At 47.9% G+C, this 19,977-nt stretch overlaps 1 protein-coding gene across 1 annotated transcript in view; it reads right to left on the bottom strand.

Moving 5' to 3' along the window:
- DCDC2C (doublecortin domain containing 2C) overlaps positions 1-19,977 on the bottom strand; it is a 123,208-nt gene extending 103,231 nt beyond the window's left edge. The window contains exons 1-3 of the mRNA XM_088026159.1: positions 19,691-19,977; positions 11,719-11,770; positions 1,046-1,122 (exon numbers count right to left, since the gene is read on the bottom strand). Of these exons, the coding sequence (XP_087882285.1) occupies positions 1,046-1,122; positions 11,719-11,770; positions 19,691-19,977 (416 nt within the window). The remainder of the gene's footprint in view (positions 1-1,045; positions 1,123-11,718; positions 11,771-19,690) is intronic.

Below are 19,977 nucleotides of genomic sequence, written 5' to 3'. Positions count from 1 at the left end.
TACTAACAGGTCATGTTTCCTGCATCCTTCTGCCCCACAGTCTGGGCTCTGAGGAGTCCGTCAGGGGCTTTCCACCTGATGGCCCCCAGCCCTTCGCCGGTTGGCACGCGCGTGAAGGACACCGGGTCAGGGATGCAGCAGATGCTGACAACGGCCAGGACCGGGCGTCCCCACTAGCAGCTTTCGGACACGCAGAGCCCACACTTCTGTAGAAACTCACTGAAATTCTGTCCCCTGGGAGCAGAACATGGCAAAAGGGAGGGTACTATCTCCATCTCCACATCAGAGGTTCTAATCATAAAATACTGTAACATCCAGTACAAGAAGGATTTGGAGAGTGCCTGCTCCGTGACCGGCACTGGGCGGGCCCGTTGGACCCGTCACCAGGGAGCCCTCAGCACACGTGCGGTGTGCATCATCAGTCCTGTTTTACAAGCGGGGACCCAGTTCAGAGACACGGGGGTGTGCCAGTCACAAAGACAGGAAGGTGAAAGGTGGGATTTGAGCCAACGATGGGTCTGAGTCGACTGTGTGCTTTCTACAACCCCAAACGTAAGGCAGACTGGCCCAGAGAGTGGTCTCATCCCAGACACACTGTCCCGGGCACCTCGACCCCTAGCCTCCGCCGTGGCTCCCGGGGGCGTGGGGACTCCTGCCAACCCCATCCTGCGGCCGTCCTACGGGTCTTGGCCAGTACGAGCTCAGGGTAGGGAAACAACCCGTAAGTGTCCTTTCAACACCTACCAGCTGCAACGGCTAGCTTTAAAAATAAATAAATAAATAAGAGCCTAGGATTAAGTCGTGTGTGTGAAGCCCTTGCCTTTCCACCCCCATGTGAACTGTTGGACAGCAGGCAGTCGGATTGCCTTTCCAAAATCAAGGTTCAAGAGAAGAAAGGATATGTAGCGCCTGGAAGGCTGAATCATACAGGTGTCCCTGTCGGGGGCGCGGGGAGGAAGAGGGTCGCGGTGAGTCTGTCTAGCTGGAACACCGTCTTTTAGGAGCCACAGCCGTCGTGATTTCTCACCCACAAGACCTTACTCACTTAACGTGCCGGGAGGTACGGTGAAATGTTTGCCACCTGGAAGGCACATTCATATCATAATGTACCACTGGTTTGATCTGAAAAGAGGAAAAGCAAGTGTCAGAATTCAGCTCAAACTGACAAACACCTGTTAAATACCAACAGCCGGCACAGCGCTGCCCTGAAACCCAAACAAAGGTGGGGGCAGGCCTGGCTAACAGACACACAGGGGCGGCCCCAGGAAGGGCTCTGGGCAAGCCGGATTCCGCCCTGGGAGGGGGAGAGGACTCCCGCCAGGTGACTGGGGCTCGGGGTCGGAGAGCTGTGTATTCCAGTCAGGGTAAAGGGCCAGGTGAGCAGGTGCAGAGCGGGCTAGAGCCATCACAGAAGGTCCGGAGAGACAAGCTGTGCGGCGGTGCTCAGGACGTGCCCAGCAGCCCGTCCGACAAGCAGGCATCCCTGATGTACTCCCCAGGGCCCAGCAGCCCGTCCGACAAGCAGGCATCCCTGATGTACTCCCCAGGGCCCAGCAGCCCGTCCGACAAGCAGGCATCCCTGATGTACTCCCCAGGCACGCTGCTCGGCCGAACTGTGGGCCCCAAGAACGGTGGTGGCTTCTAAGTCAGGTCATGGGGTTCGGCTAGAATGCCCTGCAAGCAGGTGAGAACACCTCCCCTTGTTCCCTGACCCCTCTCTTCTCTTTCCTGTGAATCCACCCTGAGGGGCTGAGCCACCCCTGGGGCCTCATTCAGCTCCCACCTCACACCCCTTGTGGCCTAGACACATGGAGGAAAAGGATCTCTGAGCCCTGCCTCGGGCAAGCAAAATCTCTCTTCCCTAGGGTCTCAACCTTTAAGAGAGTGCAGAAAGGGGTCTGCGCTGTTGATACACTGGGGGAGGGTCAGGGCCACGGCCCCACATAGTCCCAGAGTTGCCTCGAGGCTTCTCCATCATGACCCCCTGAAAGTCACTTCCCAGCCGTGTCCCTTCCCTGTCCCCCAGCCCACCAGGCTGGAGAGCTTGGGGCCGGCTCACCCTCCGGACCTCCATGGCCCAAGTGCGCCACCTGACACACGAGGCCTCCACAGTCCCTCTCCCCGACCCCAGTCTACCCCACCTGCCTCACTCTGCCCCTCTGCACTCCGCCAGCCTCCACGCAGGACCCAGCAGCACAGCACCTCTGCTCAGGCTCCTGCCAGATTAGGGCCCTCTGGGTGCCCCCCACACCACATGCTGCCATTCCTGCCAGCTGCCTCCCTCCCTGGTGCCCTGTGAGCTCCTGGCAGAGATGCACTGAGCCCGCCGACCTCCCACCGAGTCCACCAGGAGGCCTCACCTGGAGCCCCGCCCCCGGGGGCTACACCCACCTGGTGCTGCTGACCCTCCCTTCCCCATCTCCGGCCATGTGTGACCCCTTCTCCCTTCTGACCCAGGACCGACTGAGCAGAGTCACTCGGTACTGGAGCATTTGCTGCAGGCTTGGGGCTCAGGTCTGACAAATGCGCCCCTCCCTCATCGCCCAGCTCCTGAACCCAAACCTGCAACGTTGGCGCAGCTCTACCGAATTACCCCAAGTGAGTGAAGGTCACCTACACAGTTCCTGTGCCAAGAATAACACTGACCCGTGTACTCTGAGTTCACCGTGAGAGGTACGAGGAAGCCGCACGTACCATTAACAGCGGCGACAAAGTTTTGGCATCTCATGCTCCCCCAGCATGGGTTTTTATAAAAGAGGAGAAGGAAAATCTGCTCTTCTGGGTCTTCTGAAGGCAACAACGAGCCAGCGTGCACGCGGGGTGGGGTGGAGAATGTCAGAAGGACCGAGCCTATTCAGCAACTTGCTGCAGGCTGAAACGCCCTCAGTCAGAAGGGGCAGCTCCCTGTGAGGCACGGAGAGAGCACAGCGAATCGGGAGGCAGCCCACTGGGTGGGAGAGCACAGCCCGTGGACGCGGACCGACCAGGGCTCCCATCCCACACCTGCCGCTCACTGTCCATACCACTTTGCAGGGCCGATTTCACCTCTGAGCTGCAAACTATTCATGTTGGCAGCAGGGATGATACACCTTGGGGGGGGGGCGGCGGTAAAAGGCACAACACCACACCTGCCACATAGTGACAGTCCATCCAATTACAACACATGCAGAGACATAGAGAGACGCAGAGAGACAGAGGAGGGGAGGGGGAGGGACTGGAGAGAGATGGACAGACCGCGTGGCATCTCGATCTCACTGAGGCTCAAACAGAATTGCTGATTTCCCCCACAGCCGACTGGCTACCCCACGCATCCCCATCTCTTGAAAGCGGCACCACCACGGACCCATTTGTTCAACCACAGAATCTGGGAGACACTGGTGAGTCCTTTCCTCCCCTACACCCCTCAACTAACCCATTAGTGCATCTCTCAGTTCTACCTCAGAGCCGTATCCTGGACCCATCCACGGCTGCCGTGCAGGTCAGGCGGCCCCACCTCTCCGCGGCTTGTCCTCCCACCACCACGGGGAGCAGAGCCTCCCTTGTGAACATCAGTCAGAATGGTCACCCTCTGCCTCAGAGCCCATGCAGTGGAGATAGCCACACATCCACTAAAATCCCCGCTCCTCCCTTCTTCCCCACACCACAGCCCTGGATGTATTCCTGCAGCTCTCAAACATCAGGCTTGTTCCTGCACAAGACCTTGAGCCTGGAATGTTCTCCCATGTCTGCACACCTTGCTCTTTCCTGCATTTAGAAGTCCATTTAGAAGCAACTCCTCCAAGAGGTGCTCCCTGACCAATCACACCCTTGATTTATTTCCATCTAGCATTTAATACTGTCTAATATGTTTGTGTTTATTTATTTACTTATTATTGACTCCTCCTTATTGGAACGTAAGCCTCCTGAGAAGCAGAGATCTTGATTGTCATGTTCGACAAAGGATCCCCAGAGCCTGAACAATGAGTGGTCCATAGGAGTTTGAGAAGAACGTTGTGAAATGACTGAATAAATGCTGTCATGGCAAGTGATAGGCAGCTCTGATACCCCAGGAAGAATCCCAGAAAAAGTGAGGTCATTGAGCACGGTGGTAATGCACATGCCTACAGCCGTGTCACACTATATATAAGATTATATACACCTGCATACTGATGGCAAAAAAACCAAAGCCATGAATACCAACAACCACTGACCTAGCTTAAAAACAAAACAACAGAAATTATTATCTGCAAAACTCTATTAAGGTGCAACTACCCTAAGAGACAGCTTTCTGCTTGATTGCATAAAATTATGGAAACAATGAGCTAATTGCTTTTTTATGTGTTAATGATTCATTAACCCTGAAATCACCTGCCTAATTAAATAACCCCAGCAATTAAATACAGGATTCTGGGTTTTTTTCCCCTGTACTGCACATAATCTCCTAAGAAAGCACAGGTGGCTTTCTGTTACTGATGGTGATGACACGTTCAGAGATCGTGCATTCGCTCATCCGCCCTGAGAGGCCGGGGGGCTCAGTGGGCTTTTAGAGCTCCTTAACCAACAGTCTGAGGTAATTAAACCAAATCTCTACCAATGCCAGAAGACACTTAAGGTTGCCGCAGGTTATTTCCCTAAGTAGCAGCTATGGTTTATTGAATGCCCATTCTGGCAGGCACTGCATTCATACCTAACCCTCAAAATAACCAGGCAAAGTACCCACGCGGTAAACAATCAGAGCTGCTTCTTATTTTCTTCACCAAGAACACACCGTTATGAAGTGTCCTGGCCACGATAAGCCATCAAAAAATATTTGATTGTAGATTTTAGCCAACCGGGGGTTTGAACCTAAGCCGGCGTGGCACATAGGAGCCTGAGTCTGAGCCATCCATGATTCCAGCACTGTCTCCATCACCTTCTCTTTACATAACCTGCAACAGGTTGTGCACCTGTGTCCTCGTGCATGCATGTAGGTGCAAGCGGCGCCAGTCTCCTAAGGGCTGCTTTCAGTGTGCCTAACATGAGATGAGATGATGCAATTGTGGGGCGCTTAGCAAAGCACCAGGAATGAGTTAAGAGTTCGGCTGAGAGCAGTTGTTGTTTGTTGTTGTTGTAAGCTTCAAAGTCCCTGCTCTTTGCACCCCTTCGAGCTGCTCCAACTACCCTCAGCGAACATCCTCACAGCCTATTCCAAGCAAAACATCAAACAGAAAAGACTCAAGAGAGTCTAGCACCAAGAAATAGACCTCGTCAGGTAACCACATTAAGGGGAGAATCTCATCATGAGCAAATGGTGCTCATCAGGGTCTGGAATGTGGGCCATGCGAGCTAAATTAACAGAGAGGCCCCTAACACCACTTGACAGAGGATGCTGAGCCTAAGAGCCTAAACAGATGTATTTGTAAAGAGACAATCACCACAGATCACAGAAACCCTACAGAGAGTGCAGTGGGCTCCCCATTTCTCATTCTGCTCATTAAGGAAATGGTCACCCTGGGCCACCTCCAAAGCCACTTTGGTTCTCATTCTGTGATCCTCTGGGTCCAAAAATAAACCAGCTTAACTCTTTCCCAAAATGTCCAGAAATCTGCAGAGGTCAGCCCCTCTGCAGCATGATGTGAGGACAGGAAAGGCAGGTGGGGGGAATCGCCCTTCACCCCCCACCCCAGGCTCCATTGCCTATAGCAATGTAGCAAATCTGGGCAAACCCTCAACACCTTCACAGCCCTCGCCCTGGCTTTACCACTGTGGACTCTGGAGGGGAGACCAGGCAACTGTGTCTAAAACAGGGCTGGGGAAATGGGTTCTTGGCCTTCTTGGTCATGATGAGGATGAATTTTTATTTCCCGGTTTTGGGGAAATGTTGAGGGTTGTTTACATTTAAAAAAACAAAACGAAACAAAACAAAAGAACCATGACTGGGGTTTTATAATTGACTTAGCTGATACCATGTACCATGTAAGGTTCTATCATGATTCTAAAAGTTAGGCTTTTGTTCCCTCTGGAAGGTTGGGAGGGATTGCAGGGCCCCCTGTCCAGACCTCACTCGGGGTTTCTTGATGGCGATGCCACTGGAGGGGTGGGTCCCTGTCTGGTTTTCTGAGTGCCTCCACGACAGTGGCCCAACTGAGTTATCATAAGACTTGAGTGGAAGTTCCCAGAGCTAGAGGAGTGGAAGGGTTGAGGATGGCCCAGGCAGGAGTTCCGGGTCCCCTGTGGGGCCTGGAGACCAACCACTTGCCTGGGGTCAGCAAGGGAAGTCAGAGCAGCTGAAGCCCAGGGCTCCTGACCTCTGACAACAGCGGGGACTCTGGAGCCAACAGCGACAGAAACAACAGCAACTACTATCAGCTGAGCTCTTAACTTACTTCGGGCATTTTGCTAAGCAGTGGGCAGTGCATTACCTCATTTTGTGTTACTCATACCAAAAGCCACCAAATTACTCCTCCTGAGGGCCATTCAAATTTTCATGTTTCAAATCCTATTGGTTTAGTGATTTGTTTTTTTATATTGAAAGATGCTTTATCTTCTCCAAACTATTTTGATTTACCACCTGCTCCTCACACACCAACATCTCTCTCTCTCTCCTCGTCCCACCTCGGCAACCTCAGGCCTCTTCCTCCAACAGAGGGGGACACAGTATGCAAGCCAAGTAATCAACCAACGAGCAACCTTGGGGTGAGCTCGGCATGCAGAGGACATCCTTCAGCGACTCCTTTTGTAAACATAAAATAGCAACACATGAGACTAACCACTCCTACTGCCCTACTGTCGACTGCCTACGTTACCTGCAGAGTCTCGAATGATGGCGTATGAATAAAATAACCAAAAAGGAAGAAAGAAAAAGAAAGAAAGAAGAAAGAAAGAAAGAAAGAAAGAAAGAAAGAAAGAAAGAAAGAAAGAAAGAAAAAGAAAGAAAGAAAGAAAGAAAGAGAAAGAAAGAAGAAAGAAAGAAAGAAAGAAAGAAAGAAAGAAAGAAAGAAAAAGAAAGAAAGAAAGAGAAAGAAAAAAAGAAAGAGAAAGAAAAAAAGAAAGAAAAAGAAAGAAGGAAAGAGAAAGAAAGAAAGAAAGAAAGAAAGAAAGAAAGAAAAAGAAAGAAAGAGAAAGAAAGAAAAAGAAAGAAAGAGAAAGAAAGAAAGAAAAGAGAAAGAAAGAAGGAAAGAGAAAGAAAGAAAGAAAGAAAGAAAGAGGAAGAAAGAAAGAAAGAAAAAAAGAAAGAAAGAAAGAGAAAGAAAGGAAGAAAAGTGAGACTATGGGGGTGCAGGATTAGGAAAAATGCAAACAGCGGCAGAGAAAAGAAGAACAACAGCAGGGTGAGTGCAGGCCAGCGCACTCACACTTTACCATTATTGCTGGGGCCAGAGGTGATCCATTCTGCGCATACGTTTAAATCGTGTGGTTAAAAGAAGTAGTAAAGCTGCGGATAAATGCCGACCGATGGAGGGGGAAGAGTTACCCACGTCAGCTTCGATGAGGAGGCTAGGGAAAGCAGGTGCACCTAGCAAAGTTGGCAGAGAGGGGAGAAGGAAGCAAGCTGGCAGACCGACGCCACACGGTGGGCTCCAGCGCGTGCCCAAGCCAGTCACTCCCCGTCTGCCCGGTGCCAGAACAGAAATCTCCATCGTTGGGCCAAGACACTGTGTCCGCAGTGTCTCTGACAAAAATGCAAATGTATCACAAGGCGGAGGAAGGAAGTCAGCTCCCTCCTGTGACAAAACAGCAGAAGTCATCCGCGAAGGCCTGCGCCCTGGGAGGGAAGGGCGTCGGAGGGTGGGGGGAGAAGGGTATCCCAAAGAGAAAGGGAAGAAAGTGAGGGTGCAGAGAAGAGTCACCCCACATAGAAGCATGGTTCCCTACACAACAACACAGAAGAAAGTTCAAAGCAGAACCAATAAAAGAGAAAGCAGAGGCAAAGAAATCAAGAAAACCAATAAAACCGAAAGTTTGTTCCTGGAGAAGATTGATAAAATTGATAAAACTATAGACAGTCTCATCAGGAAAACAGAGAGAAGACACAAATGACCAGGAATAGCAGCATGAGGGGTCACATCACTGGGTTCCACAGATGTCAACAGGGTCAGAGAACATTATAAACGACTTCATGGGGCGCCTGAGTGGCTCACTCGATTAACCATCTGATTCTAGGTTTCAGCTCAGGTCATGATCTCAGGGTCCTGGGATCGAGCCCTGTGGCAGGCTCCATGCTCAGCCGGGAATCTGCTTCTTCCTCTCTCTGCCCCTGCCCCAGCTCCCATGTGCTCTCTCTCTCTGTCTCTCTAAAATAAGGAAATCAATCTTAAAAAATTAAAAATAAATGACTTCTTGCAATAAATTCAACAACTGAAATGAAATGGACAAATTAAAAGACACAAATTAGCAAAGTTCACTCAAGAAGAAACAGACAACCTGAGGAAGCCTATTATCTAGGAAGGCAGTTGGACTTGTAGTTAAAAACCTTCCCACAAAGACAACTCCAGGCCCAGTTGGCTCCACTGGTAACTTCTGCCAAACATTTAAGGAAGAAATGATACCAAAACTGGAGAAAGACATTACAAGAATAAAAACCTACAGACCAGCATCCGTCCGTGAACACAGATGCAAAAATTCCAAACAAAATTTTAGCAAAAAAAATCCAACAATATATGAAAAGGACAATATTTCATGAGTGGGGTCTGTCTCAGGAATGCAAGGTTGGGTTAATATTTGAAAATCAATCAATGTAATTCATAATATTAACAAACAAAAAATGAAAAACCACGGGATCATCCCAGCAGACACGGAAAAAGCCCTGCCTCATCCTACATCCCAAGCAGAGCCTCTCCCCCAGTGCAGGCCTGACCCAGCCCAGTGGGCAGAGGGCATGGTGTTTTATATCGTCGGCCTTCAGCCGTCTCCTCCTCCCTGCTCTTCCAGGGTGCGGCTGGAGGGCAAGGGAAGGGCAGTGTCTAATGCGAATGGAGCTGCTGCAGCTGACTTCCTTAGCGGGTATCCAATGTGGCTTTGGTGGCTTTGAGGCGAGGGGGCTGGAGCAGGTTGTTCCGAGAACCAGCACAGAGCCTTCCTGCTACACTGTTTCTGAAATAGGAGACACAGTCTCCATCTGAGGCCTCACCGGAACCTTTCCGTCCCTAGAATAAGATAAACAGCTAAAACAGTCAATAAAAGACTAGTCTTTTAGCTCATTATTATATTATCGCCACAATTATGGGGATGTCCCCCAAAAGCCACAAAGCAGGAAAGACATGATGTAGTAAGTAGTAGTAAGTAATCAGAGATGATAAAAGAGGGGTAAGGTAGGTAGTTAGGCAAGCAGTACAGGCAGCAAGAGAGAGAGGTGCCCACCAGGGGGACCCACAAACCTCAGCCCTAGGGGTCTGGCACTCTGTCCTCATAGGGAACAGCAGGACACAGATCTTAATTTCAGGCTACATTTACGGTCCACTCATGGGAACAGATTTCTTGGACCAAATCTTCCCTTTCAGTCAAAGCTCTTGGTTGTGGCTCATTCAAGGTTGGCCACAGCACAGATACAAGTCCCCGAACATACTACACTCCCACCCAGACAGTCATTTACATATCAAACAACAGTAGCAATCCATTTTCAGTGACTTCTTCCACAAAGAGGGAGGGGCCAAGGCAGCGGGCCTCAAGCACCCGCCAGTCACGCACACTATGCCGCTCAACCCCAAGGGTAGTTATGGGCGTTCTCATGCACCACTGGAAGCAATACACCTTTTCAGAAACTTCCTGGCCATAAATATTGAAGAAGTTACAATCGTGCCTCTAATTCCACTTCTCTACAAACAGTCATGACTCTGAGCAAATATGTCTGTATAAGGGATCCATTACATCACTGCTAAAAAAAATGAAAAAGCAGAATGACCCAAAGATCTGCTAATAGGGGTGGGTTAAATAATTATGACAGGTTCACATGACAGAATATCTTGCAGCCATCAAAAACATGTTGCAGAAGATCAGTCACCATGGGAGAAAGCGGTCACAACATACAGTAAATAAAAAACAGATTGGAAAACAGTCTGTATTGATGGATCCCATTTCTGCAAACACATATACACATATGTACACATGTATTGTACATGCGTGTGTTTCCATGTATACATGCTTGCTGCTAGAGCACAGAACAGCACCTGGAAACAGACGTGACAAAGTCAAAGAGCGCTGACCTGGGGAGATAAGATTGTGGATGACACCCATTTTCTTCATTGAGCTTTTCTGCACAGCTTTTTGACATTCTGCTCAATAAGGACTCCTTGTACAAACAGATTTTTTAGATGAAAAGCATAAACTCCATAAGAAAAATTACAAAACTCTCGGGGGTGACTACAGCCCGGTCAGTGTGAGTGCCCAGCGGCCCCCACTCTAGTGTGCTGACTTCACATCCAGCATGTCACCCAACCTCTCTGATCAAAGCCTCCTCAACTAGAAAACGAGGGGGGTTGACAACATAATCTGCATGTTTCCTGCCTGTCCTAAAATGCTAACTGCTAATGATAATCATATCTTATTTTTTAAGTCACCAAAATGTATAAAGGGTACACATAGACTGAAGCTTGAGGGCAACTTTTCAGAATCATTGCTCGCTCCCACTCCCTGCCCAATTGGAGAGAGGGAAGCAGGTACCCAGGTGTTAAGAATAATCACACACCATCTCCACTCTCTCTATTCGGTGGCCCTGAATTTTAGTCATGGCTGGAACTGTTTCTTGTTGGAGACTTTCCCACTGCCCCTGGCAAGTTACAGGTTGGGGGGAGAGGGTATGTAATAAATACAACTTGATTCATCACGCTGCCTTGAAATGCACACCCTAAGCAAACAGCTAAATGCTTCTGCAGGCTCGTGCTTGAGACCCATGCTGGAGCTCCTAGGCTGTCCTTTACTGGAACTCGGGCTGCATGTTCAAGGGCACACAGAAGCCCTGTTTCTTTAAACTGTGGAGGAAGAGGACCAGCACTGATGTCTTTCTGGCACATTATTCATCTCTCACCATTCAGTCATCATGCCAACTCACGGAGGAGAAAACATAAGAATACCCAAACTACCACTTAGAGAAGTAAATACTCTCAAAAATCTCACCTTTGAAACACCAAACAAAATGACAAGGCCATTTAAAAAAGAAAAAAGTAAAAATCATGTTACGTTCTAAATATCAACAGCATATCTTGCTTAAAACCTAGCAATTTGTTGCTTATTTTAAAAGGTGGATCCCTTTTATACTTATTAAATGGATTTTTTTTTTTTTGCTAAGAATCAGGTGATGTGAACAGTGATGGAAGGCTCCACCCTCTAGACCTCTCAAATGTCTGTCAGGCACAAAAATGTTGAGAACTTGGGGCAAATCTTTAAATTTAGCGTTATAATTAACTTCAACATTATATAACTTAAAATAGCTTTTCCTGACACCCATCTGTCCAAATCCCCCCAAAACAAAAGAAAAGTGAAAAGTTTCAATAAATAATTGCACAGTGTGTCTCGAAGATGACAATCTTCCTAACCATGGTCTTAGAGTATTTTTACTGACTCCCATCAGGTTCGTTACTTAAGTGCTTTGACAAGTATGACAAGCTTGCACAGTGGATTCGGGCTTCAAGAGCAACATGCCTCTATAGGCATTGCCTACAAAACGCTGATTTTGTAAAAGCGACATCATTCAACACTGACATTCGAAGTTTTCCCGGATCACCCAATTTATCCCATCTTTAGTAATTAGCAGTGAACACTTACTTCCTTCAACCTTCTCATCTTTGCGGGTTTTCTGGGAGCTATATGAATATAACTGCAAAAGAAGAAAGAGAAACCTAATTAGAATGTAAATATTGAGGTGGAAGATCAGAGCCTCTTGAGAGAGGACTCCTTTTTGGAATTCCCATAAGAGATTCCACAACAACTTAAACTAGAGTCAAGAGCAGCACATGGGACATGGACACCCAATGGCAAGGTCAACGGCAAGGTCACCGCAGGACAATGCCCCAATGGCTGCCATTGGCAACGGCCATGGGAAACTGCCTCCTGAGTGACCCTCTTTCCCTCCTATAACCTTATTAATCCAAAAGGGACAGTATCAGTCATCTAATTCAACCTCCTTATTTAGCAGGTCATCAGAAGGCCCACGAGTGAGCTCACTCAGAGTCCTGCAAACTGGCCAGAGTCAGAGCAGAGTCCCTCCCTATCCAGCTCCTCATCACCTGCACCATCCCCTCCTGTCACACAGAATCACATCATTGTCTCCGTTCTGCCAAAACTGAACACCGGGAAATGTCACCAGAATAACACATATGTGAGCCCCACTAGTACAACTTTTGACACTTGGGGACTTTTGGAGAACCCTCCATATGCCTCAAAAAAAGAACAGATATTTTTTTCATGATAATAAACACCTTAACTTTATATCTTTTAAAGTTTCTTCCTGATTTTAAAAAAATATGTATCTGAGATTGTTGTTGCTGTTGACAGTTTTAGCAATACTCAGAGAAGGACTAAGAGTTGGCAGTGGGAAGGAAAAAGGAGTTAAGAAGTATTCAGTAGAGTCAGGAGTCACAAGCCAGATGCCTACAGAGGCCAGGCAAGTAATGACGATGCTTGCCCAGGGCAGCATTAGGGAATGGTGGGGACTGTGGCGAGCTTGAGCCCACTTCCTGCCTGAGGTGAGCAGTGCTCATTGCTCCAGGGCACTGGTCTCACATGGAAATGCAGGCAACTAAAAACTCCATCCTTTTGAACAATTCAAATCCTCTATGTCTTTTTTCAATAAAACTAAAATGTCATACTATTACATGAACCCCCTTGTTATAAAATGTCCCAGCCAATTCACATCTTTGAAAACTGTGTGACGCAAACTAAACATGGCACAATCAGATCTCTGGCTCACCACCTCTGCTTGTGGCCCTTGTATGAGCTCTTCTTCCAGTTTTAACCCCCCAAATTCCGTGTTTGATTATGAACAGTAATCCCCAAAGGAGACAACTTATTCTATCATTAGGTGGGAAAAAAAGTAAAAATAAATGCATGGGGTGCCTGGGTGGCACAGTTGGTTGGGCACCCAACAATTGGTTTTGGCTTGGGTCATGATCTCAGGGTCATGGGATCAAGCCCCACATAGGGCTCCATGCTCGGCACAGATTCTGCTTGGGATTCTCTCTGCCCCTACCCCTCCCGCTCATACTCTCTCTCTGCCTGTCTCTAAAATAAATAAATCTTTTTTAAAAAAGTAAAAATAAATGCAGAAAAACTAAGGCATAAAATGATCCTACAAAAACACAAAATGCTATTTATTGTTTCAATGCTGCATTCCAAAGAACACACAAATACAAGAGAGAGAGAGAACAAGTAATTCCTCAGAGATGCAGTGAACTGGAGTCTTCAGGCCAGTGCTTGGAGACGGGCTTGGTGGGGTGTGGGTTTCCTTGAAGGGGGGAGAGGGGAGTAGGCATTTGAGCAGAGACTGGATGTTAACGAGCCACGTCCTTCCGAGCTGCTTCCAGAGAACAAAGGAAAGGAAGAAACTTCCCATTCGAATCAAGCCAGGCATATTAAAGTAGTGCGTTCATTAAATTCTTACAGCACCACATTGGATATGAACTAACCCCGTTGTACTGATGAGGACATGGATCTTCAGCAAGGTCATTTAATTGGTTAAATGCTACTGAAATAGGAAAAGCCAGGATTCAGTTCAACCCAGGCCTTCTGTCCCTGAGACCACATTCCTGATACTCTGGCTGCCTTCTTCTCCCTGATACCCACTCTCCTCAGGATACAAACGGGTGGCAAGCAGACAGAAGTAAATGTTGGGTGCAGGCAAACTATGATAGAGTGATTTAAAGCTCTTTCATTTCATAAATCAACAACAAACTCATAAGGCAAACAGGAAAAATTCCTGGCACAATCCAAATTCTTTGGGTTCTCCCCCAAACGTGTGCACATGCACACATGTGCACACACGCACACACAACGTCCTGATTTACATACTTTTGTGAACATAGCTTTCTCCACAAAAGAAATCATGAATTCTAGGTTTTACTGGACATTTTTTTGAAAGGTAATTACTAGCCTATAATATTTTGTTTCATAGAAGAAAAACTTATGTTCTTCATCTCAAATTAATTCATTCCAGAAAATGTAGGGTTTGAATAATGATTGGATTCTATATAGACTTGCTGGTGTTTGTCTTTTCAATGTATTGTTTTGCAGCCATTATTATGAGAAGAGCCCCAGGATGGCTAATACATCACCAGGTTTCACTGCAAATTTCATTTGCTAGTGGCACAATTAGAAGATTATTTGCTGGAGAAAATTAATTTTAACTGTTCAATGGCTCAGTAATTACAGAATATACATTCCAACAAGTGCTAGCTTACTGATACCAGCAGAAATCAAGCCAAAATATTTGTCAGAGCTTTATTCACCAAAGTCTGGATTCCGATTTCATACTTCACTGATCTAAAAAGTAGTGAGGAAAATGAAATTTAAATGTCTCTCCATGATAAACTTCCCATGCAAATAGCACCCATCCATGTACATCACTGAAGGTACACAGATAATTCCAGAGAATCGAGGGCACATGGGAACCCCATCGGCCCTTCCCACTCCCCACTCCGTCGGTGAACAGGACCACGCTGCCTCCCTCACAGAAAACACTAACAAACATGAAGAGATCTGAGAAGAGAAACGCCTCAAAGTCTCAGTGTTTCGGCCATGTGTCCAAAACATTTCAAATAGACTATGACAGTTTCCCTCTCAAATCAAGGGTCTAACAGGGTCTATTAGAAAATGTCTCAACCTGCAGGACAGAGGAAAGAGGAGCATGTACCAAGCATGTTCGGACATGTTGGCCCGTGCTTCCAAGCTTCCTTCCTCATCAGCTCACAAATAAAACACATGCCGATTTTACAAGGAAATGTTTGGGGGGGGGAGATTAAATACTTTTCATTATACATACATTGAAAAGGATTTTAAAGTCAATTTTAGTAGCAACATATTCTCCTACCTGAATACTGGCTTCTGTAGGAAATCAGAATTCAGCATACATAGTGTCTAAGTCCACAAAGACACCCAGACCGAGTGGAGTCAACAAAAGACAAATATTTCTCACAGTTCTGGAGGCTGGGAGTCTGGGATGAGGGTGCCAATGTGCTTGGGTTCTGGTGAGGGCCCTCCTGGTCCATGGTCCTTCTCGAGAGTCCTCACATGGCAGCAAGGACACCGAGCTCTCCGGGGTCCCTTTTACAAGGACACTGATCCCGTTCATGACTGATTCACCTCCCCAAAGCCCCACCTCCTAACACCCACACTGGGGATTAGGTTTCAACATAGGAATTTGGGGACGTCACAATAATTCCGTTTACATCACGGTTACGGTGATATATAACGTAGCATACAATCAAGCCTGAAAACAACCATCACAAAATCAGACATCTATAAAGGAATATGCTCTTGTCAGTGAGTCCTCACACACAACAGCATCAGCATTGTAAGAAACTTAACTCTAAAATGTCATGGCATTAGTCCAATACCTCTGGGCAACTCGGATGTCTATGGATTAAGATTTTCCTTCAAAAACAATAGGATGTTAAATTTGCATCTTCACAGATGCAATTAAGAATTCAGATCACAAGCCAGCTTGCTCACAAAATTACACTATCTGGGTGGGCCCCCAAATCTCACGTTACTAACTGAATTCAGAGTGTCTTTGGGGGAGCACCATGCAGAAGATGAACACAGCAACCCCCTCCCAAGAATTTCACCTTTACCTCAGCCCTGGATGAACTTCCTCAACTAAAATCCATATAAAAGGAGTCACTTACAGACAAAAGTAAACTAATGAGGAGATTACTCTCTCAACTGAGAGAAAACAACTAAAATAACAGGAAACAGGGCACCTGAGTGGCTCAGTCGTTAAGCGTCTGCCTTCGGCTCAGGTCATGATCCCAGGGTCCTGGGATCGAGCCCCGCATAGGGCTTCCTGCTCGGCGGGGGGCCTGCTTCTCCCTCTCCCACTCCCCCTGCTTGTGTTCCCTCCCTCGCTGTGTCTCTGTCAAATAAATAAATAAAATCTTTAAAATAAAATAACAGGAAACAGAAACAGGTTTCCAACACGGGCATCGCAGATGCAGAAGGACAATATTTCAATAAAAGCAAGGACCAAGAAACTCTGAAGAACGACACACATGATTTGAAAAAGAACAAGGGAGAATTTTTAGAAATGAGATATTAAAGGCCACCCCACATCGACCGCGAGGCAGAAAACACAGGAAGTGTAAGACAGAGGCATCCTCTGAAGACACAACGGCTGTTGAAAGTTACCACACCAGCCTCCAGAGAGTTCAATCTATTAGCTACTTGGACGTATCACTTAAACCACAGTACACTGGAGTTAAAGAAAATATATTTTAAATAGCCAGAAAAGATAAAATATTACTTTCAAATAAGTAAATTATGATAACTGATTTCTCATCAGCAACCACGAAGTTAAAAGACCATAGAAAAACACCTTCCAGGGAAACCGGTGGCGCAGTCGGTTAAGTGTGCAACTCTTGGTTTGTGCTCAGATTACAATCTCAGGGTCATGAGATCAAGCCCCACCTCGGGCTCTGTGCTCAGTGAGGAGTCTGCTTGAGATTCTCTCTCCCCCTCTGCCCCTCCCCCAAGTCGTTCTCTCTCTTTCTCTCTCTTTCTCTCTCTCTCTCTCTCAAATAAATAAAAAAAATAAAATCTTCCCCAAATAAAGAAAAAGAGAAACACCTTCTGTGGACTGAAGGACACTATCATTTACAGAATCATACATCTATAAAAATATACATGAAGAAGGAGGGAGAGAGGCTTCCATCCCTGGGGACCATGGACTAAGTAACTCTGATCAACCTGTCCACTAAAAACTAACAAAATTGAACAAAATGAAAGCATTTACTTGAAACTTTAGACATCTAACAAAATAATGAGGAATTACCAGGCCAAGATCCAGGAAATAAAGAAAATCCAAGCATGTGAGCCCACTATCTGGGGCCACTGCAGCCCAGGGATTACTGCCCACTGTGGACAGATGGCTGAGAGGTTGAACCATGTCTTTGACAGGCTCAGCGGTCAGCAAGCAGAAGCACTTGCTCAGGGCACACCAGCAACGGGGCTCCTTGTGAACTACCCATCTTTGTGAACTGGGACCCCGGTGGGGTCCATCCTGTCTTCAAGCCATCTGGGTGGCCCAAATTATCACACAGTCTGAAGTTGTATTAAGGTGATCATGAAGAGTTGACGACAGGTTATCTGGCCAAAATACACAAAAAGTCAACTTTGGCAAAAGACAGTATCACCCTAGGCCACAAATTATTTCTGCAAGTAAGTTTTGAAAGTAATGTCCAGCACACAAAGATGACTAGGCAGACAGAGAGAGAAGACAGCATGACAGAGAACGGGCAGTGACAGCCCTATAGCCGGGCTCCCTCCTGGCTCCCTGGTGCTGGGGAGAGCCAGCTGCTGAGGCACCTGTGGAGAGGCTCCCACTGCAGGGATGAAGCTTCCTGCCTCAGCCCTGGGAGTGAGCCTGGAAGCACCCACCCCAATCAGGCCTTCAGACGATGGTAGCCAGCAGGCTGACTGCAACCTCATGGAGAGTCTCTGAGCCAGAACCACTCAGCTAAGCTGCTCTTGAATTCCTGATCCCAGAAACCATGAGATAATAAAGCTTTTTTAAGCCAAAAAGCTTGGGGTGATCGGTTATCTGGCAGTAGATAACTAATGCACCCGTCCTAGAGAGAGTCTTACCCATATGCACCAGCAGACATGCAAAAGAATGTTTACAACAGGGCCGTTGTTTATTTCAGCATAAAATTTAGAAAAACCCAAATTAGCCATCAAATGATCGGATAAGTAAACTGGTAGTTTAGTCAATGAAAGAACACATGGCAGTAAAAGTGAATGACCTACTATTGACATGGATGAAACTCACAGCCTATTACCCCGTGAGAAAGCAACTAACAGAAAACTATATACAATATGATAGCATTTATATAAAGTACACAAACATGAAACATTGAAAAATCTGTCCTTTGAGGATCCATTATCACGGAAGGATGATACTAAAGCCAAAACAGTGGTCACCTGTGAAGAAAGGATGGGGATGGAGGTGGCAGGTTTTCAAACACCAGTCGTGCTCTCTCTTGATCCAGAGTGTGGTTTACACAGAGTTTTGCTTAAACTATACATAGAATTGTATACACTGCTGTATATACAACACATTTCACAATAAAGGAAATGAGTTAGCAACAGCATGAGCACAGGCAGTCTGCCTTTTAAAGGCAGGCACAAGACATGGGTGATGCTGCCCCAGGTGAGGAATTCGTGGAGGATAAGGAACAATTTCCTCCTTGCATTTGTAAAGAAGCTTTTTCAGAGGTCCCGCATCTAAACAGAATCTGTCATAGTAGCGACCCCTTTCTTTTTTACGGGGATTTGTTCTTATCTCCCCAAAACATACACTACAAAGCTCTCAAAGCCCCTACAGCACCCCAACTCTGCGCCACAGGAAGGGAAGAACAACAGCTATTTGTTGAAGAACTGCAAGCTTGAATTTTGGGTTGCAAAGACATTTGTATAATGACAGTTACTAAGAAAGTTTAGAGAACCTGTAAGAGGATTGGAGTACCCCTGAGAAGAAAAGTATGCGTATAAACAGGACTGCGCTGTATAACCCCATATGCAATAAGACCTCAAAGGGATTGTAATGCCAGCATCAGGCAAAACAAAAAGGAATCAAACTGACATTTTGAGTGGACACCATCCAGTATGACTAACCAGTTGAATATGGCCAACCAATTTCCATTAGGATTTCTACAGTGACCCCACTTTTATACACAGATGCATTTCCCCAAGACAGCTAACATCTCTCCCGCAGATTGTCTTGATCTCAACAGACACGGTGGGGAGGGAGGGGGGAGTGTTTCTTTGCTCTCCGCAGACTTTCAGAGTCTGTGCTGTAGGCCAGCATTGCCTCTGGGCCAGGATTCTGGAGGTCACGGGTACAACGCTTGCAAGGCCTCAGTCTAGCAGGAGACACCGCTGGGAGATGCTCGGATTTCACACCTTGGCAAGTGCGTTCATACTCGAATGCCCAGCCGGCTATGGCAGAACACCAGTCTGGGGCAAGCCAGCAGAGGGACAAGCCACGCAATCAGACCCAGATCTGATTCCTGCCTTCCAACGTGCTTCCCCAGTATTCCCCGGCATGGCTAACTCCCTTTCTTCCTCCAGATCTTCGAGCCAAGGTCACCTTTTCAGAGAGGCCTGCCCTCATGGTCACTGCCCGCCCACTCCTCGTCCCCACGCCCTTTCTGGCACTAATACACCTGCTGAGAGCAGGTGGACGCCAGCCCTGCCCACCACCGGCAGGAGGGGCTGTGCGCACAGGTGTGCTGTCCACCGCACTAGCGAGTCACCGGGTACAGAACGCCGCCGGCACTCGTCAGGTCACCGTGAGAAGGGGGCGACAGTGCGCCTCCGTGCTTGCGCTCACCAGGTCACGGAGCAGAGGGGGACCCGTGCGCCTCGCGCACTCGCCTAGTCACCGCCAACAGATGGCGACAGATGTGCCGCCCGCGCTCTCCGGGTCACCCCGCACAGAGGGCAGAGGGCGACAGGTGCGCCGCCCACTCGCCGAGTCGCGGCGCAAAGAGCGGCGGGCCGCGCGCGGAAGGGGCGCCGCACTCACTCGAGCTTCTTGAAGGGCTCGCGGCCGGCCGCCACGTACTTGCCGCCCGCCTGCAGCGCCTGCAGCTCGAGCACCGGGTGCCCGCGCGTCGGCGTGAACAGGCGCCGCACGCCGAAGGGCGCCTCCACCTGCTCGGTCAGCTGGTCCAGCAGCGCCTCGAAGGTGGCCACGCGGCGCCGCGGCAGCACGAACCTCCGGCCCGCGAAGAACGCGTCCCCGTTGCGGTACACCAGGATGGTCTTGGCGGGCGTGGTGTCCACCAGCACGTGCGGCTCACGCGTGCCCAT

This window comes from Eumetopias jubatus, unplaced genomic scaffold (genome assembly GCF_037043125.1).
Source record: "Eumetopias jubatus isolate StellerSeaLion01/CBP00866 unplaced genomic scaffold, mEumJub1_p1.0 scaffold_9, whole genome shotgun sequence".
Lineage (NCBI taxonomy): Eukaryota > Metazoa > Chordata > Mammalia > Carnivora > Otariidae > Eumetopias > Eumetopias jubatus.
This window is presented reverse-complemented; position numbering and strand designations above follow the sequence as displayed.